Genomic DNA, 25,669 nt, shown 5'->3' with positions numbered 1-25,669 from the left:
ATTATTCTTTCTGTCCAGCATGGGATAGGTTAAAGTGATAAAGACATTGGAATAAGAAAGATCTTCCTTAGCATTAGGTTAAGAAGCTGATGTATCCAACCACTTGGGTCCATCTGTCATTTTGGAGCCTGTTACCTCCTTTCAACTAGTCATGAAGCTGTTACAGCTAGAATTTATGTAATAATCAGATGGCATTTTTTTCCCCCTCACAGTCAATGTAAACTGTGATAGTGTCTCCTTTCAGAGCTTCAAGCATTCTGCAGTGTCATTTGGGACATGTCTGTCTGCCAGATCATTAGCACAGCCTTTAGGGATGCACGCAGCTGCAGAGGAGGAGGGAATGGACCTAAATAGGTTGGTGTACGTGAATTCTATCAGTTGCTGTTTTCAGGGTGTGGAGAAGAAAGGGTGCTGCTACATACCCTCTTAATTCCTTAGGTTTTCCAGCGTGAGAATTGTGTCTTGGCATAAACTGATGAATGTTTCCTCTGTTTGACAAATTGTGGGTTATGGCAAGCATTCAAAATGCTGCAGACGTGTGAGTGCACCTGCGATGTTCACAAGTGTCAAGAGTTTAATTCTGAACTGCTAATATGGCTGGGAGTTTTGCCACTGACTTCAATGAATGCATCATCAAACCCTGCTGTTGAGGTGATGGTCCAGTCCAAGCAGAGCCAAGAGAGCCCCGGCGGGAATTGGAGCTGTTGGGTTTCCCTAGTAGATTGTGTCTTCTCATTTTGTGGCTCTTTGCTCAGCCTTCCTTTTTCCTGAGAGCTCCTCTCTGCAGCTGTTTCCTGCTGTTCCTGGTGTTAGGTGAACAGTGGAGCAGGGAGCTGACCTGGTTCCTTTTGTGCAGCACAGTTACAGGCCGGGGAGCAAACGGGGCAGCCCAGTTAGGCACTGTCACATTGCTAACCTTAGAGTGAGAGCCGGTCTGCCTTTGGCCTCACAGCCTGTCTCTGCCCAGGCAGCTTTGCGAGGCACGCTGCGGTGTTACTCTCATGCCTGTTGTGATGCAGGGCCTATCAGAGCATGCAAAAAACATGTGGGTGCCTTGATATTCATTCTGAAGAAAACCAGGGTGAGCAGTAGCCAAGTCTTCTCCAAGGGAGGAGCCCCTGAATTCCTCTTAGCCAACTTTGAAGGCAAGTGTTTTGGGAATGCTTGAAGTTTGAAATCCCTGGCCTGCCGTAGCCACCTCTGTGCTCCAAAGCAGCACCTCTCAGTTGACACCAGCATGTTATTTTTCTGCTGTGGGCATCTCTGAGCAGTATCTCTACTTGCCCAAAGCAGTCTTGGGGTCATTACTAGCTGCATATTAGTACTGGACTACTGCACTCTGTTATGGTACTTAATTACTGCCACATCCATGAACAGTCAGAGAGCAGAAAAATGCTTTTTGACATACCTGACCACATTAAGATTGTCAGTTCAGCTCATCAGCCATGGTCAGTAGACAGCTGCAGTGAGCCTTCTGGGGCCAATTCAGAATGCAATGTAATCGTGACTGCTTGGAGAAGGTAAATATGGAGCCATTGCTTAATGTCTCCTCTAGCTCTGGAACTCAGGCACATCAAACAAAACTAGCAGGTGGCATGCTCAGAACAAATGAAAGGACTTTTTCATTCATTGTTTACACAGACCTTTGTAACTCATTACCACAGTAGTTTGCAGTTAGTTTCAAAAGTTTCCCTGGATTCAGAAAGAGCACAAACAAATTCAGGGAGGAAAAATCCTTCAAGGTCTGCTAATCCTAAAGATAAAATTTCTGGCTCAGGAAGTGCCTCTGCTATAGATAGCAGGAGGAAGAAGGTGTCTTGGGGAAGTATTGCTGGATGAAAAGGGCAGGCATATGCTTTTCTTATGGCTTCTGCTGTTTGTGGCAGGATACTGTACTAATTGGACCCTTCATCTGACCCATTGCATCCGTGCTCTTCTCTTTCATCAGGGTCCAGAATGCTGTTGCTCTTACTTGATCAACAGTACTATGTGCTGTATCTGCCCATAGTGCGAGTTCAAGACTGGAAGGAGAGCATCATTTTTTTGTTTTAGTACAGATCTCTCCTAGAGCAGATTATAGGGAAAAACAGCTGTGTTCTGCATTTAGGAGCTTGATATTTGTTGACACTGGTCATGCTGTCATCTTTCTGCTCATGAGTGTGATAGCTATGTAGGCAGTAGAAGCTGAAACTAAATCAATTTTGGATCTCATTTCTTAGAATAATTTGCTTACTCATTTTCCTTTCTTTGCTAATCAGTTACACCAGGGTAAACTGGGATATGTCTTGTTTTATTTCAGAGCAGGTGGAAGTAGTTTGGCCTGAAAGTATTTAAAATACAAAAGCTGCAATTAAAGGGCAGAAGGCAGTGATGAAGTAATGCTTTGTCTTGGACACTGATAGAGGGGAAAAAAACACCCATATGGAGAGACATTACAGAAGATTAGTACATAGTGAATTATTTATAGAGAGAAAAGGAGATACTAGAAAGTAGTAGAATATTTTCAGCCCTGTGGTGGGTTTTATTGAGAATGGATTACAGTGTAAGGGGGGGGGGGGCAATTAGAAAAGTTTTGGTGGAACATTTAGGAAGGTTTTTGTGGAACAATGTAAGTATTATGGGACTGGGAGTTGGTGTCTGATTCTATTAAAATGAGATCTCTTCCAGTATTTGAAGCTGGTTTTTTGTTGTTCTGAGGTGTGAGAAAGCTCTGCAGAATTCACCAGAGAATGAATGAAATAACCTTGAAGTGCTTGGTTTTTAATGGAGAAGCAAACTTTCTCCAGCTTGGTTTTTAACTTGCTCCAGTTTGGTTTTTAACTTGCTCCAGTTTTGTTATTGTTAACACAGTCCCCACATTCCTAAGGCAGCAATCTCCTGCATGTACGTGTTTCTGTTTTGGAAAGGGAAAAGGGGAGAGGAGGTGTGCTTTTGTTCCTTGTTTTTGTTTTGTTTGCTGTTGGGGAGCTGAAAAATAAATGCTTGTTGATAGTTATAGCACAGTCCCTTGGGCATTTTAAAGGTATTATTCTATATTAGTACTGCCCTTCAACATAGCATTTGAATTCCCCATCTGCTCCCACTCTCCCACACAGACATGTGCTGCCTTTGTCTTTTCACATCCAAACAGGAATTAAAGAACCTGGAAGAGGAAAGGGAGCACACTGTCTTCAAGAAGAGATTGCTGCTCTACCACCACCACTTTTGTTGGCTTACCAAAACTCTAGAAAGCCAACAAAGTTCTGAATTTCCAATATAATATCAAAACCTGCTTCTTGGGTTTTATTGCCCTCCTACAATTGAAAAAGAGCTTTTGTTAAACATTTTTAGATCTTTTCACACTAAGATTATAAAGCCTAATTTGAGTTTGTTAATCTTATGCTTGGTAATCCATAGAAAAGCACAGCTGCACTACTAAAAAAATACTGTTTATCTGTGATCCCCTGGTCTGGGCAGCCTGCAGCGTTCCAAAGATCAAAGTTTCAAACAGACATGCCAGTCCTTCAGAATTCCTTGGATTTAAACACGGTACCACAAAATCTATACTTACAGCTGATAAATACTTGTGCTGAGCTCCAGCCTGCATTCATGTGAGTGGGCAGCGTTCCTCTCCTGTAGCTTTAACAAAGGTATGTCCTGGCACTTTGATAACTCTGTAGCAAGGTAGGACAGACTGAGTTTAATAGTTGTAATGAAGCAGTCCTCTGGTTGCTTAGTCATTGCTTTTAGATTAAAAGAAGCAATGTTAAGGGTTTTCATTTTTTTATAAAGAAATTTTTGCAAATGACAGTTTCTCCTGTCCTTTTTTTCATTGCTTATGTGGGAAAACTAGCACATTTGTTTAAGGATAAACTGGGAAGTCTGTGGTTTCCAGCATGCACATTTTGAATAATATTTATACAGACTATTATTTAATGGGCCATATAAATATTTATCATATGCTGTAGCCCTTTGATCATAAATGCTTGTTTGAAAAGCCATTCTGTCCCTGCTGTGATTTGCAGAGACCTTTGCTGTTTTAGTGCTTGGAGAGAATTTTGGCTTCTTGTCCTGTATTAGTAGTTATAGTCCTGGACTAACACAGTCAAGCTGGAATTGTCTTTTTAAAATGATTTTTTTTCCCCTCTCTCTCCCTTTCTTTCTGTTTTCAAATTAAAATAAGAAGTAAATGTGAGGCCCTTATTCTGCAATGAACAGGCAGAGTTGCTTTGAAGCTTTGGAAGCCTTTTTCTTGCCTTCAAGAAGCCAGGCTTCCTGAGGTAGATATACTTCAGGGATGTAGAAGGTATTATCACCACTGCTCTTCACCACGGGAAATCCATAAATATGCATCAAACATTTTGGTGTCTTAGGAATATCGTGTGCAAGGAATTGACTTGTCTGACTGGACCTTTAGGGCTTTTTATTTTAGTTGTTTTCCTGGTTCACTGTTTTCCTCATGATTGTATTGACTGCAGAAGCTGTATGCTAAGAACCCAGTAGATACAAAATCCAGACCAAAGTTTTCTTTCGTGCATGGCAATGAAAGTTGGTGTCCAGATTCCAAAGCAAGAAGTTTGTGCTGGGATCTTCTACTATCTCTGAACTCCATTAAAGAGTTTCTTCATTTCTGATTTGGAGCTTCCTCTTGTACCAAAGGAATCTCCTGTAAACAAAACTGAATGGTAACATTTCTCTTTAAATTCTTATTAAAGTACTTTGGGTAAAGATTTTTGACCAACCTCACTGCTGAGTTCTCAGGTACTGGAAAGATACCTGTGGACAGAGTCCCTAATTGGTAATACTTACAACCTAAAGACAGTACTTTTAGTGGATCTGGTTGACAAGTAGGTGGCATGCCAAGTGATTGGTATTCCAGAAGAAACCTTGGCATCAAATCGTGGTTTTGTCAGCAGATGAGATCGTATTGCAGAGACGTTGTACTTTGAACAGCCTCAGTAACTAAGTGCTTGAAAAAAGGGATTAATGTTTACTCTGAACCCTTCTTGGTAAGATATCGAACTACTGTTTTGTAAATCTAGGTGAGCTTTACTCAGAGAAAGACCAGTTAAAATAGTTTGGACTTTGTCACTTAACTCTTTCTTATGTGCACTGATTTACAGAATTAAACTAGTGGCTCCACATAAACTGATCTGTGCTGCTTGAGCATAGAAACAAACTCTGCTTCCTGCCCAGTCACTCGCACATGCACATCCTGGTTGCTTAGTAAGGAAAAAAGGAAAGTAAACATTACATGGGCTTATTGGGTTCCAGGTTTCAAATGTTTGTGGGAAGAATCCAATGCAAAGCCATAATTTTAAGTGCTGAGTAGGAGGTACTATGAGCTTAATGCTCTAACATCTGTTAAGCTTATTCTCCAAGTGGCAAAAACACATTAATGAGCTAAAATCAAGGCTGCCATACAAGGAAGAGAAATAAAAATTTAGAGTAACATTGTATATGTGAGAAGGAGGCAGGATGTAAAACACTCCTTTTTCTAGTTGTATTTTGTGAAAAGCAAGTAAGAAAGATTTGCCTATGTTAAAAAAAAATGATCTGCTTTGCAGCTTGTGGTTTATTCTCATCTTTTATGAGTCAGCAGCTAAAGGCAGTGCCGAAATAGGGGAAAAACAGGGAAATTCGTGAGACAGTATCAGGAATAGTCTTAGGCAATTTCTTCATAGTACAGTTTCTTGCAAGTAGCCAGCAGCATCTGCAGCCAGCCTCTTAAGCTGTGAGGAGAATTAAAAAGTGATCATCATCTGTTGAAAAGAATGTCTTAAAACTGCTTTTACAGCCAAGGGCTAAAAGAAAGATGCAGAGTGCTGTAAGTATCCCCAGCTGACAGATGCAGTATTAATCACTGATATCAGGAGAATTGTCCTCTCTCTGTCAGAGGCATTAGCTTTTGTTAATCTGACCAGGTCATAGAGCCAGGGCCAAGAAAATAAAGCCAACTTTCTTGCCAGTATTCCTGGGTGTTAGGCTCATGGCACACCATTATTTTTAGCTGATTGCTCATTGCTTGAACAGATGACCTTGCTTAACAAGATTAGTGTGTGTTGCACCTAAGCTACTGGGGAGAATCAGTGTGCTGAAAGAGAGTAGCTAGTGTTGCCATCAGTGCTGCAGTATGTTCTATAGCTTTGATTTCTGTCTTGTTTCTGATGTTGTTAGAAGTTAACGCTCTGTACAACTTCCTCTAGTGTCCCTGCCATGGTGCAGAATGTGGTGTGGTACCTGCTTTGGTTTGTACCAGGTTGCTCAGGAGCTTTAGTGATGGAGAGGACTCCTTCATGCTGATGCTGTCTAAGCAGAGAAGTTAAAATTTGTCCCTGGCCCCCAGCAGTGGTGTCTAGGCATGGAATGGTAGATTCAGGCAGTACAAAGTGATTGTATGGGACAGGTTGTGGCAGCATCTCCACAGACTAACCACATTTCTATGAACCATTTAAGGGGTAGGATGAGGGAAAGCTGGGCAGGTTTCTTTAGCCAAAGTGTTGGCTTATGCTGTTTTAAATTAAACTTTGTTGTAATTCAGCTATTGCCTAGCTTAGTTATTATCTGGAATGATGCTTGGAGTTTTCTGAGGTAAGGGTCTCCCTTTCTTTAATTCTTTATTTCACCTGCTACCTCTAAATCTCAGTGATTATAAATTTGTAAAAGCCATCCATAGTGGTGGTTACAAGCCAACTGTAGATGTGAACAGCCACTTATATTGTGCCAATACTATGTTCAGGGCCAGAAAAGGGCAACAGAGCTGATGTACAAGTGTGATGAGGAATGACTGAGAAGTTTAGTCAGGAAAGGAAAAGGCTCAGGGGGGACCTTATTGCTTTCCACAGCTGCCTGACAGGAGTTGTAGTGAGGTGGGGGTCAGTCTCTTCCAAGTAACAAACGGCAGGACAAGAGGAAACAGCCTCAAGCTGCCCCAGGGGAGGTTTACACTGGAGATTAGGAAATATTTCTTCTCCAAAAGGGTGGTCAGGCATTGGAGCAGTCTGCCCAGGGCACTGGTAGAATTACTATCCCTGGAATTGGTAAAAAAGCATGTGGAGGCCCTTAGTGACATAGCTTACTGGTGGACTTGGCAGTCCTGGGGTAAAGTTGGAAAAGACCTTTAAGATCATCAAGTCCAACCTGGTTGATTCTGTGATTCAAAGTGATACCCAAGGATAGATGTTGACCTGCACTCAAGATGTTTTGGTAGTGGGGAAAGAAAGGTTTGGTTTTCTGCCTTGTAGAAATAAAACAAGTAAAAAACATTGCTTCCAAAGTTGAGTACAATTTATGTGCCTCTATGATCAGTATTGTCTGAAGGGAGAGGACTTTCACCAATTTCTGCTCCACTGCTGTTTCTATCAGGCTTTTGGTATATTTGCTGCTAAATTCTAGTTATTAAAAATAACCCCAGGATTAATTTGAAATGTGGGTAATCGTATTACTAAGCAGTGCTTCCCAAATCTTTCCCCCTTTGCCTATAGCCCTCCCAACCCATCTTTCATATACAGAAGTAATGCAGGTCATTTCTTTGGGAGAGGTGGGCTGTTTTTAGGTAGAGCCATGTTGATGCTGTGTAAATACTGGGTATTCATCACATCATAATTGATCCATCCATTTTCTGGAAAACAGAAGCTATGTCTCAGCTGAGTTTTGTGTGTTTCAGAGGCTTAACGATTCACATGAACACTAACCTTGGTACTTGTCTGATGTTTCAAATACTTTGTATAAGCTCTTCCTTAGTATCATCCCAGCTTGACTAAAATGTAGATGTTAACTATTAATTAGGGACAAACTGTGAGAAATTGAGTACAGTGCATTTGTTGCTGTATTAAATGTCAGATAGTTAACCGTAATATAGTGAAATCAGCGACTCAGTGTGAATAATTAACCTCACTCTGTTCTTGTAGGTTGCCAGAGACACTTTTTCAGCAAATAGTTTTCTGAATCTTCACAATGGTGTGGATTGATGCTGGATAGCTTTTAAAAACTGAACCAGTTTTTTCTTCATGTGGTTCCTCCCTCCCCCAAATTGGGTAAGGTGTACCAGATGCCACATAAAATTATCAGCATCAGGCCACTTTTTGGGGGAGGCAAACTGTTCAGGTTCTGCAGACATTCAGCCTGACTTGCTGGCTCATTCAGCAGGAATATGCCACTCAGAAGCTGGTTGGCTGCACGGGAGGCAGCAGCTCTTGGCTTGTCCTTCCTTTTCAGGTGAGGGTTCAGCTGAGCCCATCGCACCGCCCCTTTCACTGCTTTCAGGAGTGTAATTTGTTTGCACTGAGGCAACGACATACCTGTGGTGATTTTTGTTGTCCTTTCTAGAGGTGAATTCAACTTAGCAGGCATCTGATGCTGGAAATCCCAGGAGTTTCTGGGTTGAAATATCCCTTCTGTGTAAAGCACCAGCTCCTGATTTCTGCTGAGTTTGAAACTGTACCTTTCCCTTCCTATCTCCTTCTCTCTTTTCCCCTTTATGTAGACATGATACTGTATGACCACAGCTCATTTCCTTGATTGCATTCATGCACATTTACAATTTGCTTTTCAGGAGCTTCTGTGCCATGTAACTTACACACAGACATTTGAATAAAAAAGGTACAAGTAGTGCAAAACTTGAGCACTCAAAGCAATTAAATGCCAAGTGAAGACTTACTGAAAAAAATAAGCGAACTGCCTCTGCAGCATCTCATCCTGTTGTGTACAGTTTTCCATCATCAGTCATTTTATCTGTTTTTAACACCTTTTTTATTTCTCCTGACAGGTTGTATTAAAAATGCACGGTAAGAAACAGACTCCAGAAAAATACTATGTTGGAATTGACGTTGGCTCAGCAAGTGTTCGCGCAGCATTGGTCGATGGGCTTGGGACAGTGGTGGCACATGCAGAGCAGCCAATCCAAATTTGGGAGCCCCAACCAGACCACTATGAGCAATCCTCTGCGGACATATGGGCTGCTTGCTGCTCAGTCACAAAGGTACGTGAAGAAAAAGAAAATGAAGGAGATATGTTGCAGGTAGATCCTCAAATTTGGAAAGTTTAAGGTCTTCTAATCACTAGCATTTAATATTCAGTTTTGTGCTTGCTGTATTACTGTATAACTTGTAACCATCCTTGTGCATTAAAGCTATCTTGAGGATATGGCTGATATAGTCTCAGTGAATGTGATACAGGTGAGGAACTTGAGGCCAGAGTAAAACAAGCTTGTGCTACAACTGAAAATGGAATGAAAGGCTTTCCTTTTCACTGTTAGTTCAGGTGAAGTACTTGCCCACTGCCCGCAAGAGTCACATCTGTGGGTTTTGTTTCTGTCATGTACGTTATATCCACAAGACAGTTCTTTGAGGAGCAGAAGTTGCTCAGAACCTGGTTATGCATATATTTAAAGATGTGCATTGTGCTCCATTGGAGTCACAAAGCAGTATTTATTGTAGAGAAATTGTAATCCGGTTTGTAAATGGTGCCTACCATTAACATCTCTTACCTGTGATCCTCATTATAAGAGGATCCAGTATTATAAGACCAAAATAAATTTTATATGTTTGTGGATAGTCTCAAACATAACCATGAATTGAAATAAACCTTAGTAAAAGGGAAAATTTGTACCTCTTTGTACCCTCTGATCCAAAGAGCTGCCTGTATGTGCTGGTGGTAAAAGTAAATGAGTGACCTTGTGTGGCAATGCTCATATAGACCATTTCATCTTTCTTAATAAAGCCCTGGCCTGCTCCATGTTCTAAGGTTGGCTTTTTAAATATTCATGATGTGCTTGGTAATTTGCAGGTGGACAGTTCACCCATTCCCTTGTTATTGATCAGCCTTTTCAAACATTCATGAGCTTGGCTCTGCAGAAATGCCCTGAGATGAAGGAGTTGAGGTGAGGGGGTAGGAAGAAGTGAGTGACAGGGAAGAACACCTTGATGTTAAAGCAGAGAGAGTCTTTTATTCTACTTACTTGATTTTTCTCCTTGTGAATTGCTTTATTCTTGCTCTGAACCTGTTTAAATACGATCTCTTGTATGTAAGCAATAAAATACAGGCTTTGGAACTATACTGTTACAGAGCCAGTAAGAGACTGGCACTGTAGTGAAAGTCGTTCGTTATAGTATTAATTAAAATAATGATATTTTTATTGTTGCTGAGAAGTGACAATTTATTATAGTGTTACATTTTAGGTGTCTTGCAACCTCATTTGGCACTTAATCCATGTGGGTGTTGTGTTTCTTTTTCCAGTGCTGCTGGAAGCCATGAAGTTCAGCCTCTTTGGGGCAGTGAGTTTTTTGTTTGTTTTGGAAAATCTTCCCAAAAGTATGCTATCCAAACTCTTGGTAACAGAGCCTTTGGAAAGGTGTGCCTTACAGAAGTATTATCACTGCTACAGCTTTTGATCAACTTTAGTTTTGGGTCCCTTTGCTATTGCAAGACAAAAAGCTGTGGCACAATATTAAAAAGCAATTCTGCAAAGCTTTCATAAGTGGGAACTGAGTGAGGTAACTGATGGGAATGCTTGACCCTGATCCTGTGCCCATGCTTCACTTGGAGCTGAACTCCAAGCTTTTAAAAGAGCAAGAAAATTCACATTGCTGGTTTTCTGCTAGCTTTATTTTCTGAAGCTTCCTGCTTTTGTGCAGGACTGTGGCTAGTAAAATTAAAAAGCTGTTAAAGAACTTCATGGACCTTTGAATTTAGTTTTGAAAACCAAAGAGTTTTGGTAATTTGGTGTATTTTTGATTGGAGGTGTTAAAGAATACTGAATCTCAGAACTTTTAGAGTTTGATCTTATAATTTGTAACTCATTTTCTGTACTCATCAGTTCACACAGCACCTGCATATATATGGATAATGTTTGTATTCGTGTATGTTTTGTATATTTACAGAAAGTTGTCTCTGGAGTAGATGCTAGCCACATTCGAGGGGTTGGGTTTGATGCTACATGTTCCCTTGTTGTTGTGGATAAACAATTCCAACCTTTGGCAGTCAACTGTGAAGGTAGGACTCCAGCACAAAAGCTGGTGTTACTGTGCATGACTGACCACTGATGTGAGCAAACAATTTCATCCAAATGCCAAGTTACAGGGCTAACTATTGGAGATATAGATGGCAGGAAATCCTTTTTGTGAGAGTTTTACTGTTTTAATTCTAGTGCAAAATTAGATCTGAGATGAGAATTGCTTAGTCTGGCTAAATGTTCAGCATCCTAAGATCCAATTCATTCATCTTGGCTCAAAGAGACTGCTTCTTAGAGAAGTCTATGCTCGTTTTTCTTTCCTGCATGTTTTCTCCTCCTTCAGACTTCACTAATCACAGCTTTTATAAATGCCCATTCACACTGGCTAAAGGATTGCTGAAAATGTTCATGTGAGTATAGTCTAACAGATTACTCTGTTATGGGGTGGCAGGCAAGAGATTCAGTTTGTGTATCTTACTACCCTGGTGTTCTGTCTTTGGGACAGTGCTAAACTTCAGAAAGTCTGTGATGTTCCTCTAAAAATTGTAATTTCTTAATTAGTATTTGAGAAGATGATTCATAAGACAAAAAGTCTGTGATGATTTTTTCACTGGATCCCATTTAAGATGAGGTGTGTGCTAACTCAGTAGTTACAGGGCCATAATCACAATTCTGTGTATGTTCCCTGTCTGTTCTCAGTTGTATTTGTCATCTCCTCCTACCCTTCGCAAAGCCCCAGCTTTGCCCCCCAAAATGTCCTTTGCTAAATTTAGATGGGAGTATTTGTTTTTCAGTTTGAGAGTCTCTTACATTCTGTTCAATGCCTAATGATGTCTGGGGCTATTTTGGGCTAATGAGTCAAATTCAGTTCTCATTTTTTGTTCTCTGATATCCTTAAGAACTTTGAGTTTACGTAGTGGTGGTGTTAAATAAAAAGACAAGAACACACTGAATACTGTCACACTGGTATGGACATGGTGTGGTTGTCTCACAGTTCTAAGTTGTGTTTCAGACCATGTAAGTGGTGTGTCATACCTCTACCTTGTCTTAGAGTATGTTTTCAAGATTCAATTTAGCATGAGAGGAATCTCAAGTGTCATCTGGATTACTAGTCCACCTGTCTAGCAGGTCCTCTGTAGGTTAACTTTGATAAGACGTTCTCCTTGTTCTCATGTATTCTGCAGACTTGCCAAATGCTTTTTCATTCCACATCCAAAATAAAGGCATTGCAGCAAATTACCCTCCTGAAAGGAATTAGGGTAGTTCTTCTCATAACACTTGAAGAGGGAAGAGAATCCATGTAACCAGCTCACTAGCTGACTAGCTGAGTTAACTTCAGATTATAATGTTGTGTTTAGTTCTTAGTCACTAAATTCCTTCTTTATATTTTTAACTCAATATATGTACTTTGTCAAGAAGATTGGGTTCTTTGAATGAAATGCAGTCTACAAGAGCATGGTGTTGCAAAGTCCTTGGATGTTCACAGCCTGATTGGTTTCAGTCAGCATTGTCAGTGCTCAGCATGTCTTAAAGTTGGCTCAGAGAGCTAGCTAGTCTTTCAATATCTACTGTGGTTTATTGCACAGATTTACAGTTTTATAAAGTGAAAGTGTGAAGCAGCTGAGTCTAGTAACTTACAGTACTGAGGTGGGGTTAAACCAAACCTAAAATAATCCCTTATTTTTGTCTTCTCCCCCAAGGTCAAAACCATAGGAATGTCATAATGTGGATGGACCATCGTGCAGTCAGTCAAGTTGAGCGCATCAATGCAACGCAACACAGGGTTTTGAGCTATGTAGGGGGAGTGATGTCTGTGGAAATGCAGCCACCTAAATTGCTGTGGATGAAGGAGGTGAGTACATATGAAACTGTGCTGTGTTTTGACTAATGATTAATGCCCTTTGTTTGTTAATTTGAGAACAAAATTTCTAAAACAAAAGTCTTCAGCCTTAGTATTGAGCCCGAAGGCTTGCAAAGTAAGGTCAGCCATAAGTTGGGCTGAAAATGTTTGAAGGTTCATTGTTTCCTCTCACTTACTTAGTAATATCTTTGATTTTATTGAAATTCAGAGTTTCCTGATAGAAATATTTCATATGCCTTTCTTATCTAATTTTAAGGTTAGATACACATACAAATTTAACTGCAGGTTATGAATGAGTCCTTGAAGTACCCTAGGACATAGTTATGGAGGTGTGTTTCCTGCTCTGTAGCTGGGCATGCTTACAGGTGTGTAGGTGCTACTTCTGGAGCAGATTTATAGCAATTTGAAAACAGCTTCATCTAAGCACTAGGCATCCTGGCCAGAGGGACTGCCTTTGGGGCACTGCATCCAGCAGTGAGGGGGTGTGTGATGTCTTTGGCTGCTGGTAGAGAAATTGTTCAGGTAGATCTTCAGTTTAGTTCTGTCCCATCCGTAGGAAGCAGAGCGCCTGTAAAGGGAAGGTGCTCTGTTCATAATGTGGAACTCTACCTCTGTTTCTTGTGTTTAAATTTCATGTGTTATAGGATGACATACAGCCTTTTAATAATAGCTGTCAGATAAAAGGAGAAATGCTTGCCACTTGAATTTTTTATAGCCTCCTCCAGTCTGGCTTTTACATTTGATCTCAATGACACTTGCTGTCATTTTAACAAAGCCCAAATGTAAATTACTTGCTGCCAGTTTCAAGCAGGCAAAGTCTCCTGTACTTACAAAGATGAAACATCGTATGATAGCACGGTGTATATTGGGGAAAGTTGAAGGAATTAACTGGTAGAAGCAGGTACTGACATATTAATGATAATAGGGGGTAATTAATGTTTGTGGATGCTATACTGAAATAGGAATATCCATCTACCAGTTCTTTCCCTCTTGAGCCATGAGTATCATATGTCAGTCATTTTACAAATATTAAAAAGTAAGCTGTAAAAACCTTAAATGAATCCATTGTGTTCAAAACGTACTTATATTTCAGTCAGGTCTGCAATATCAGTACCTGACTGATGAGGAAGGGCCAGATTATGGGTTCTTCTAAATGCACAGACTTACGTAGCACAGATTTACCAGAAGTGTAAGCCTGTGCTATGGCCTCAAAGCCCTCTGACATAATTGCTGTAGTACAAAGAGGGAGAGCAACTATTATTGCAGGGCTTGTTCCCTCCATGGGCAAATGGGTAGGAGATACAATTCACCTTAGCCTACATGCCAGCCAGTAGCAGAGATTGCCTGGCAAAGGGCATTACAGGGCTTGTTCATGTGTCCCTTTTCAGCTCCTGACGTATCAGCTAAAGAGATTATTATCTTTAAGAGAGGGTTTTTTTACCTCAGTATCTGCTGAGCTGCTCACGCGACAGTTCCTGCATTCTGAGTGGACTAGCAAAGACATACTCTTAAACTGCTTAAGCTTACACTGCTTAACTCACTAGCACCTCAGTGAGCTCATGAGAAGGAACAGTAACATTTATTATGGCAGTGGTTGTAATCAGTTGAGATGTGGACGTGTAGTGCTATTCCTTCTAGCTTTGGAGAGAGATGTGACTGAGTGCTTACTGCTTCTATACTGGTTGCAAAGTAGGAGGAGGGTGAAAGGAATTGTACGAAGAGCAATGGTTTATTTTCAGTGCTAATCACAATAACGTGACAATGTATTACATGATTTAGGGCTAGCAGCAAAGGTTCATGTTAGCATCCAACAGCTGAAATTCAGCCTCATATAATGCAAGTGTTCTCACTTTTTGCCAAGGAGGGTGAATTTTACAATGACTTTGAATGTCAGGTTATATCCTTTTTAACTGAGAATATCTGAAGTCTTTGCAAAGTTGGAAGTGAAATTCCCATTCTGCTTCTGTTGTGACAACTAAAAATAACTGTGCTCACTGTACCTGGTTTGCAGAGTGTTGAATCAGTTGGCTAGATGAGAACTTCATGACATAAAATTAGACTCTTTGAAAATGTGGCCCCCAGTGTTGCTGAGGAGAAGGCCAAAATGGGATTGTTATGAGCACTGAATGTTAGGGCTGAGATGTGTTGACAGGGCTGCCTGGGGAAGTTCTACACAGTGTCTGCCTACACTGTGTGCCTGGCTGTGATTGTGGCCTTCAGTCTCTCCAGCTTTCCTGACTGCTAAATGTCACCAAATATGCTACCAGCAAGGCTTCTTTGAAGTGTCATAGATCTGAGTAGTTTGTCTTAAATCCTCACCTCTGCTTTTATTTTCTATACCATATGTGAAATAACCTTTCCTACCAAGCTACTGCTTGCTCCAGTGAGCAGTGCAGCCTCTTTCAAAGGAGCCGCTTTCAAATAAGATCCCTTTCAAAGCATCCCAAAGTCTGTTGCTGTACTGTAAAACTCTCTCCAGGAATTTGCTGCCAACCTCTGCAAATATGTAGTTAGTTTAGTTGGTTGTTTTTTCCTGAAAACACTCCCAGGATTTCTAGAACTGTTTCCAGCCAGCTGACTGCAAGAGGTGCAGCCTGCTGCTTGATACAGGAACGGTAGTGGGTTAGAGCAGAAATCCATTTGACTCATTATTTGTCTGATTAGTAATGAGGTTTAGGCTCTATAAGTTTAGCTAATCTTTCCTAAACCCACATGCACTTTGTGAAGCTGCTGTGTCCTGTGGTAGTGAGTTCCACTGTGTTACTGTACTTGGTGTGAACAGGTACCTTTTTTTTTTTCTGAAACGAGTTCCTAAAATCTCATTTACTTTTTAGTTCATAGAATCCTGGAATGGTTTGGGTTGGAAGAGATCTCAGAGATCATCTTGTTCTAATCCCCCTACCATGGCAGGAACACCTTTGAGACTGAACTATATCATTCCCCAGTGAACGTCTCCATGCCATGGACCATATGAGATGTTTATTTTCCTTCCTTATTAAGTTTCTTAACATGCCTTCCTAATGCTGTCATACACCTGACAGTATCCCAGGAATTTAAGCAAACAACGGATAGGGCACATTCTTCTATGACTAGCCATAACCAAAACTGGCAAAACAAAGGTATCTTCAGAAGCTATTTTGCACCTTTCTCTCTTTGGTGGACATCACATTTCTGGGAAGTTTTTGACCAGGAAGCTTGACATGGCTCTATCACATGGATGTTTATAAGTGAAACAAACCCCATAACCATGCACTTTGTAGTCATACTCCAGGTCAGTGGGTACACCCTAGTACATAAAGGTTCGCTCTTGAATTTTTTCTTTGAATTCCCTGGAATGATTTTTGAACTCCCTAGGAATTTTTGCTGCTACTAAATGTTTTTGCTGTTTTCCCCCTGTACGTCTTTGCCTGGGATTGGTGCTGTGCACATTTCATAACTGCTGGCATTGATCTACATTTTGCAGAGAGGGTGTAGTGGGGAAAATAACTACTTTATATCTGAAGTTATGATAAAATAGCCTGGTCCTAATCATGAAGAACAATTCATAACTCCATTGAAGTAACCAGCAGAGTTCACTTTTGTGTTATTGGGAAAATGTTGGATACTTTTCTTTTGATCAAACTTCATGTATTTGTAACAATAAACAGCATTTGGAAGGAACTAAATAAATTGTCCTAATGAGATATGTTCCTTTCAGTGGATCCTTAGTTCTCTGGAACTCTTAACGTTGTTTTCTTGAGCTTCAAAGTTTATTTAGGCTGGCATAAATAAAAATGTTTCTTATAGAGTTTATTGCCTAACTGATAAATTTTCAGGATTTCCCTTGACTTCTCCATGTTCCGAGACTTCTGAGTCGTATGACACTGCAGCCATGCTGATTCAAGAGAAGTTGCAGAAATGAGACCATAAACTCAATTAGTTTGTTAAGAATCATTTAAGAGATTAGGAGTCAAGCTAGATACACTTTTGGAAATAAATTATTTAAGGTATTGATACTAAATGATTCTTTGGAATGTTGTTACACCCATAGGTTGATTGTGCGTACATTGTCAGCAAAACCTCCCCCTTCCTCGCCAAGATGCTAACCTGACTCTGGGAGGCCACATTAGGAGATCCTGTCTTCTTGCTCTTTGCCCTGAGCTCTCCTAGCTGTAGTATCTAAAAACTTGAGCTCTTGAGGCAGGGTCTGACATAGGTCAGTCCAGCAGGATTGCTAAGCTTGAGTGACTGGGCTGTCTCAACAAAGGAAGGAGTTGAATTTCTGTTACTTGAAGAGTTTTCACCTAAGCAATTAAAAATATTGGTGAGGAATATGACTTTGCAAATTTACTCTGAATTGGTTGGAAGTGAGGAAGGAGAAGAGGACTTAGATGACCTAACTGTGCTTTTCCATTTCCATCATGTTGTTCCTAGAACTGATGTTAAAGATGACATCGCTCACTGTGAGGAATGAGCTGACATCATTGTATAAGAAGTAGATACTGGTCCTTATCTCTTATGGCTTTCTTGTAACACTTGACTTGTATTTATGTGCAGAGGGATGTTGCAGTTTTTCTTCAAAGTCACAAGTTACTCTCATCTGCTGCTTTGTGAACTTGTTTTTCCATATAATACTTTCTCTTTAACATTCCCACTTACACAGATAGAGATTTAACTAGAGACTAGAGGCTTTGGGGTGTATTCTGTTCTTCCAACACTTCATCCCTATTCCATTTTGGCTTTGAATTAAGAAACTAAACTATAAAGGCCATAATAGGCCTTTTGAGATCTTTTATTTGAACTATATTAGCTTATATTCAGCTGAGTTTGATTGCTGCTGAATCATTTTTGCCCTCTGGCACCTGGTGGTTAGTCTACATGAACTTAATTGGGTGGTCTTGATGTTTGTTATTTCAGATAGGTGTTCATATGACAAAGCCATCACTGCAAGTGGAGTTTGTGAGCTAGGGACAGCTGTTTGCCGTAAATGATCAGCTGAATGCAGCTACTGTATAGCCTATGGGGCAGTCTTGTTAAAGTGTGCACATCTGGGGTCCACTTAGGGGAGCATTGTATTTCTCTGCCTGTGTGGACCATGTGCAGTGATAAAGAGAGTCCAGTGTTAAATCTGTAATGGAAACCAAAATGAATATAGGATTTTATAAAAAGCTAATTTCTGTGAATGCAGTCATATTTGACTTTTTAATAGGGTCAGCTGAATGAAGAACATGAAGTTGAAATAAAGAATTATTATCCTTTCACAAGTATTTAGAAATAAGAAATAAGATAATTCTGACAAAACCTCCCAATATCTGAAGGGGGCCTGCAAGGGTGCTAGAGAGGAACTCTTCATCAGGGACTGTAGTGATAGGACAAGGGGTCATGAGTTTAAGCTTAAACAGGGTAAGTTCAGGTTAGATATGAGGAAGAAGTTCTTTACTGTGAGGGTGGTGAGGTGCTGGAACAGGTTGCCCAAAAAAGTGCTCCATCCCTGGCAGTGTTCAAGGCCAGGTTGGACAGAGCCTTGGGCGACATGGTCTAGTGTGAGGCTCGGCAAGGGGTTGGAACTCAGTGATCTTAAGATCTGTTCCAATCCAAACCATTCTATGATTCTATAATTCCTGGAGTCAGTAAGACAAGTTTGAATGTAAAATTCAGTGAAAACAAAAGTAGTTCCTGTTACTGGGTTTTTCAAAACAACTGCTTAAATTCCCTTCTCTTGCTGTTATTTCCTTAGATTTTTTCATTGTTTAGAATTACCTTGCAAAACGTTATTGCAGTAGCTCTTTTCTTCTGTAGTTCTTCTGTAGAGATGCTGGGGAGGGACTCTTCATTAGGGACTGTAGTGATAGGACAAGGGGTAACGGGTTAAAACTTAAACAGGGGAAGTTTAGATTGGATATAAAGAGGAAATTCTTTCCTGTTAGGGTGGTGAGGCACTGGAATGGGTTGCCCAGGGAGGTTGTGAAATGCTCCATCCCTGGCAGTGTTCAAGACCAGGTTGGATGAGGCCTTGGGTGATATGATTTAGTGTGAGTTGTCCCTGCCCATGGCAGGAGGGTTGGAACTTGATGATCTTAAGGTCCTTTCCAACCCTAGCTATTCTATGATTCTATAGTTGCAGACATATCTTTTGCAGCTTTGCTAAGAAGGTTATGCTGTTTTGTTGACTTTAGCTAAAGAAATTGGATGTTCATTGCCTGAATGAGTGCATAGATAGTTCTGGTACATAAATGCATGCACTTGAACTGAAAACGTAGGTACATACTCCTTCACTTGGAGTGACTAATGCTTGTCAGCGTAACGTGACCGTCTGTGCTATGGCAAACCAAAATGACAGCAGTGAGAACACAGCTTACACAGTGATGTAAAAGCTGCAGTGAGGTTTTGTCCAGCCTGTCAGTACTTTTTTCCCCAGAGGTAGCAGAAGAAAAAGATCTTGTTTACTAATTTCTGGCTGGAAATTTTCTTGTAGCTTGTGCCAAAACAAAAAGATGCTTGTTATGTTTTCCTCATAGTAATGACGTTACAAATCAGCTATTTCTAAAAAATACTAGTCCCATTAAATCAGAGATGCTGTAGCTCATTCAAACTGGGTGGGGGATGCTGGACTGGGAGGAGATATGTGCTTGGTAACTGTCTCCAAATAAAATGCAGTCTTCTTATTCTGTGCTTTCATAACTCTGTTCTTGATATGGTATGTAAGAGCAAAGAAGAGCCTCCCTTTAGCAAAAAGCTTAGAGTGACTGACTAACATATCATTCTTCTGCAATTAATAGCTAAAATCAATAGTTTCTGAGTAATTCTTTTTCTGGCACTGTGGTCAGTGATCTTTCTGTGTGTTACAGTTCACATTTCAGTTACAGCTACTGTTGTATGCATCATTGTTTTTCTCTTTGTACACCTGTGTCTTGCAGCTACCAATGGGATAATTTACAGAAACAATTTAAACATCTTCCCCTGGCTATGGAGGAAAGAAGAATAGTGGATGCACTCACATTAGCTTGGCAGCAGCGTCTATCTTCTCCATTGCTTGCTGCCTTTGCAGCTGGCTTTTTGTTTTGTTGAATGTGACTGGATATTTTCCCATTAAAATAACTAATAAATTCAGTGTTAAGTGAGAATGAGTCCAAGTACTGAATTTGGAACTGAACTCTTGATTAGAATTGTTTATAAATGCTTTAACAGCTCTGTCTTATCCAAATCCATACATAGTGCAGATGTGTATGCAGAAGTTGTACTTCAGGCTGTTGAGTCTGGCTTTTAGTTGCAGTTGCCGATCAAGTAAGTAAGTACCTACACGTGTCTAAGACAGTGTCTTGGGAGTAGAGGCTGTGTTACAGAGAGGCAGTTCTGTCCACTTTCACCAGTAGCCTTCCTCTAAGAGGTTACCTTCCAAGCTCTCCCCCTCTCCTCCCTCAAGATGAATGTGGTAATTGTCAGTTTGTATTTTACCAATTGGATTGCAACTGGTAGTTGCAGAATTGATCGCTTTGTAGCCTTGGCTCTGGCAAGGGTAGGATTTCTGCTCAGAGCCTATCTTAGGTATCTCAGAATAGCTCTATCACATGGCTTGGCATCTGATCTGAAGTGTGGGAGATCCAAAGTCCTTGCTTTGTCTGAATCACAGCAGGGAATGGGCCATCAGTTTCTTAAATCCCCGTGAGTGTATGCATTAAGTCTTCAGTTGCTGTCTTTCTTCCTTTCACACAATGTGTATTTGTTTTTGTCACTTAGAAAAAGAGGGATTGGTACACTACATAGCATACAGATTGCCTGGGAGATTAGATTCAAATTTAGGGTTAAATTGGGCAAAGCAGATGGTTCTTCAGGGAATGAGTCTCTGCTGATTTTCAGATGACTTAGATTTTGACCTAATGTGGAACTTGAATGCTCACACCAGCTTTCTTTTCACTCTAAATGGCAAAACATTTTTCTGCTTCCATCTGTGCCCCCTGCTTTTAATCTGGATTTCTAACCCACCAGTTTGGGATGATTTTTGAATTTGTGGGTTTTGGCTGGTAACTAGTGCTGAAATTCAGACTGATACCCTGTGCTAAAGCCCATCTTTAGTTAAACGCTTGGCCAACAGGGATCTGATACGAAGGTTGCGTGTATACTTTCATTTAAGATAATATGATTCACATTTAATCTGTATTAGCAATAACAAAAGACATGACATCTTTGCTCTTTATATACACATTATACTTGAGGTGGAAAAAAACACATTTTCACAAACATCAGATGTCTGAAGATCAATTCATCTTACAAGAAAATTGTACACTTGGTAAGGGCAAAAATCAAACTTTCCTGTAAACTTTTCTCCAGAAATGGGCTGCCTCAGCACACCAATAAAAGGTGGATGTGAAAGTTCTCTCAGCTTTCCCAAAGAGAATGTGCCTCCAGGTGTCTCCAAAAAATTGTATCAGGTGCTGGGACTAAGGTGGAATTCTGTTTATGTGTGTGTTTTCAGTCCAACTAAGTAGTGAACAAATACATTTTACACAATATAAAATCATGCAGTATGGCTTCATGGACTTTTCAAGGGGTAAATGGGCAGTGGAGGCCTTTCATATGCTCTGTATCAGTTCCCTGATCCCTCACTCCCCAGGTGCTTCTTGTCTAGGAAGATTAAAAGACATTGTACTTGATAATTCCTAAATGCTTTGCCACCCAAGTATCTGGGATTACCTGTAAGGATCTAAAAAAGTATAGTTGTTAAACTCCAAACCAGCAGAGAGAGATATGAAGAAAGGGGACTCCATAAGTACCCCTGGAAAATAGAAATATTGGATTAGTTTCTTTCCAAGTGAGTTTGGAGGCTGAGTCGCAGGATATGAATACAGCATTGGGAATGTTCCCAGCTCTTTTCCACAATCCTTTTAATGTGGTCACGGATTCCTGCCTGTGAGTGAAAATAAATAACTTCAGTGAGTGTCGAAAACATGGAGACTTTTAAATTTGTTTGGAAAAAGCATCAGGGCATGCAATGGTTTTTTTTTGTCTGTGCTAATTAGTGATGACACAGCATCAAGATGGCAGAGAATGAATCATTTGGATGTTCATGAAACAACAGATTTTAATGTCAGTAACGTGGCTTTGGGGAATTCTTGAAGTAATAGAATAAGGATCCAAGGAGTATCTTTGGTGAAACAGATTTGTTTAAGGGGACAGTTATTCTTAATCTTGTTTCTTTTCTGATTAACACTAATAGCCATTCTACTCCTATTGGTTCTTGATGATAGTCACGTGCTTTAACAGTGCATTGTGGCTTTTATTATCAACATGATCAGGCTGAATGACTTTTTTACTAAGCTATGGAGTACCTTTGCACTCACATGTAAAGTTAAATTGGATGGGGGAGTAGCAGCCGCATAGCATCCAGGAGATAAACCTGAGCGATCAGGAGCAGACATCCAAAGGTTGTATGTGCTATGTTAAAAACCTGTAATTGGGGCATTTCTTTCTTGAACTCAATAGAAACCCAGGAAGCTTTAGAAGCTTTTGAAGAACTAAACTCAGAGAAGACAGATTCTTTGTCTGATCGAAAACTAAACAAAATTTTGCCCTTTTTTGTACTTACCCAATTGCATCTTAGTTTCTGGAATTCAGATTCTGTTGCAGTCAGTTTCTGGACTTGTAAGATTTTGGTTTGATATCACGCAGTATCTGAATTCAGTTGTAGAGCCAAATAGTATTTCTTAAAATGGAATTATCTTTGCTCTTAGTTCAGCAATTCTTGATACTGCACGTAATTAATTTTTTTGCTCCAGATAACTGATGGCAGCTTTTAAAATGCAGATGATTTAAATTATGTTAGTTATTGACAGTTTAATGAAGAATTGGAAAACCAAAGCTTTGGCAAGAAAAGCATAATCACAAAGCTACTAGGACATTTGGTAAAGTACTTCGGCCTTCTGCTCAGCTGTGTACCACAGGTTCTTACCGGGTTTTGGGGGAGTAGAGGGGAAGACTTGGAGTTGCCATTGATAAAGCTTATGCTGTTGAGATACTATTAGCATTTAATACTTTTACTTGTCTGAAGAATCATCTGCCTCACAAATCTTGTACAAGAGACTTGGCCTGAACTTATGGAGAGTAGAGGAAAAAGCTAGGAACTGAAAGCTAGAAGACAAGAAGTCAGATAAATCATCCTTGAAATTTCTTGAGTAGAGATGAAGACCCACATAGTTTCCCACCTCATGCCCTTCTGAAATATCTCTCTAGCTCTGCTTTGGCCTGCTGGGAGCTACTGTTGACCTAACTTGTGTTCTTGCTGAGACTATGCCATCTAGCAGAGCTTCATGGCCAAAAGACCCCACCTAGGATTTGTGTTTCTAGTATAACACCTGCTCTTAGGTGAGATCACTTCTCACTTTTTCAATTATTTAAAAAGCTGGTGGAGGTTTCCAGTGGAATCTTATCCTCCTCTGGAAGTCTGATTTGTGCACCGTGTGATCAGCAGCACTGACTTCTATTTGGTTTTGATATTCTTTAGTTATTTGAATGTGCTGAGGCCAGAGGTGGTATTGTGTTGCAGGACAGTGATGCTCACTATTTATGTCACACTGGAATATAAAGTCACTTTTGGGGAAACTTTTCTCCCATCTGTCATCATCTGATACCTGTGGAAGCGTGGAGATTGTTTTTAAGAATCTGCACTCTATCATAAGCTGAACTCAGACTGAGCTTTGGAGAGTGAAACAAAGAAGAAAGCCTGGCCCAGATGATGTGACCAGCATCTTGTAATGAACTACTTGCTCTCTGCATCACTAGCTCTCTGCAGAGTATAGTGTTGGGAACTCTCTGTAAATGATCTATATGGTGGAAGAGTGGTTTAGGAGTTTGGAAATAGCATATGTCTATCAGGAGCTTGTACAGATCATACTCTTAATTGGAGGGTTTTCCTGTAACTGTCTTCAGTTATGCCCTCAACTGAGGAAATAATGTTGAACCCCTTCAAATGGGAACTTGGGCATTCGTAGTGCTTTGTGTGGTGGTGTGTATTCAAGGAAATTTTGAGGAGGGGCAGAGTTTGCAAAGATAAGCTTCTGTTAATTGTTCATGTGAATTCCTGGGCACGCTGTGGTTGCAGTTGTGGGTTATAGTGTGGATTTAGAGCTGACTGTTACTGGTTAATCCAGGCAGTTGAGAGCTCCTGCGTATCCCAGCTGTGGAAAAAAGCTTCATTGAAAGTTTACAGGTTCTTAAATGCTTCAGTCATGCTTCAATCATGTTGAAATACATTCAAAAGCTTTGTTTTTGTGCTCACAGAGCTGTTTTCTTCTTATAATTCAAAGATACTAAATTAAAAATGATTCATTTTAGGAAATGGGGAATTCTTCAAGCATATATGCCTTGAGAAAGTTGTCTGTTGACTTTGAGACTTCTGTCATTGAGCAGCTGAAGAGGAACTGAGAGATCCCCTGTTACTGATCTGAAACATGTGCCTCCATGAACTCTGCATGGGAAACTTTTCTTACCATCAGTGTGTGGTGGAAAAGACTCAGTTCTTGAGGCAGTAAATCACTGCAAAGTAAGCAGAGCAGACTGGATGATAAGAATATTTGGTTTGGAAAAACTCATTTTTACATAGATGTCAGGTCTTTTAAATGGCATTAAAATAAGGACATCATGCCTGGTCTCTAATATCTGTATTTCTAATAACTGTTTTGTTAGAACCTGCAAGAATCATGCTGGGAGAAGGCAGGCCACTTCTTTGATCTTCCGGATTTCTTATCTTGGAAAGCCACAGGTGTCACTGCAAGGTATGTTAATTACAACAGTATGATTTGGTGGTCTTTGTCTAGTTGCTCATATGTGTTTCTGCTTTAATGCATTTTGACTGGACACGCTGTGATGTACATCTGTCTGTAATTCAGCCTGCTCCAAAACATCTTGAACCTATCTCCTGCTTCCATCGTGCATTCCTGAACACAGTTGTTCCTGTGAGCAGTGTAATTCACAGATACACTGTGTTGCTACAACTGTCAGTTAATTGCTCTTGTACTCCATTTTGGAACATAAATATGATTGCTGTAGTTACTGTGAAATATGCTTTTAATAATTCTTTGAAGTCTCTTTTTGTTGACAAATTTCTTGACTTTTTTGCGTATTGGAGGAAAACACTTTGCTCTGTGGGAGGGATCTGGTAAAATCTTGTTTAAAATGGTCACTGCACTGTAAAACACAGCAGCTGTGCTGCTCTGAGAAAGCATCCTAGAATACTTGCTATAGTCTCAAAATTGCTATGAGAGAACCCCTTTAATTGATTAAAGTGACCAGTAAGTGAAGTGCATTTGCAACTGAACAAATCCTTGTGAAAAGTGAGGTATTATGTATTGAAAATCAGGTCTTACGGACCAATTACATGCCCAGCTCAGTGCAGTTCACAGTTATTTCCATTGCAGTTTGTGGAGCTGAAGCTGTGCAAAAATTAGGCTAAAAAGCAGATTGCTCACAGGATAGTTTTAGTCTCTCTGGAAATGGAAGGTACCTTCATATCAGACACAGTTCTTTTTATTTGAGTGCTCTTTCTCCTTAGTTAGTCTCCATGATTGACAGCTACTGTTAAATAGCTTGCATTGTAGAGCAGGGAAGTGCTATGTTTGATTTGAAAAGTGAAGAGATGAGTTGTGCAAAGACCGGCTCGATTATAATTGAAAGGCAGTATCTCAAAACTTCCTTCCTTTGGACTTCTAGTTAGAGCCTGTTGTCTGATATATAACTGTGAACTGTGTTACAGACAAACAACTCTCACCCCAAAGCAGTCCTGTTACCTGACCCAACTCTAACTCTAAGAGGATAATTCCCAGGCTCCCAGATGAAATACCATGCAGGGTCTCTGTCTTGTGAAAGTACTCAAGACTTTGATGTAGACTTAGCACCCTTTGGTCAGG

General features: G+C 40.3%; 1 protein-coding gene across 18 annotated transcripts in view; it reads left to right on the top strand.

Moving 5' to 3' along the window:
• FGGY (FGGY carbohydrate kinase domain containing) overlaps positions 1-25,669 on the top strand; it is a 322,855-nt gene that overhangs the window by 184,249 nt on the left and 112,937 nt on the right. For 14 of the 18 annotated variants that reach the window (XR_009743019.1, XM_061451142.1, XM_061451143.1 and 11 more), the window contains 4 exons: positions 8,747-8,959; positions 10,860-10,971; positions 12,631-12,782; positions 24,450-24,538. Coding sequence is in view for 15 of the 18 variants with exons in the window: in XM_061451142.1 (XP_061307126.1) it covers positions 8,747-8,959; positions 10,860-10,971; positions 12,631-12,782; positions 24,450-24,538 (566 nt within the window). In the remaining 3 variants the exon portion in view is untranslated. Of the gene's footprint in view, positions 1-3,343; positions 3,630-4,472; positions 4,665-8,746; positions 8,960-10,859; positions 10,972-12,630; positions 12,783-24,449; positions 24,539-25,669 lie in introns of those variants that run through there. The other 4 variants (XM_061451146.1, XM_061451145.1, XM_061451152.1 and 1 more) reach the window with 4 other exon arrangements.

The sequence above is a fragment of the Pezoporus flaviventris genome, unplaced genomic scaffold (genome assembly GCF_033815535.1).
Source record: "Pezoporus flaviventris isolate CSIRO_AGI_PZ_B2104156 unplaced genomic scaffold, CSIRO_AGI_Pfla_v1 ptg000013l, whole genome shotgun sequence".
Lineage (NCBI taxonomy): Eukaryota > Metazoa > Chordata > Aves > Psittaciformes > Psittacidae > Pezoporus > Pezoporus flaviventris.
This window is presented reverse-complemented; position numbering and strand designations above follow the sequence as displayed.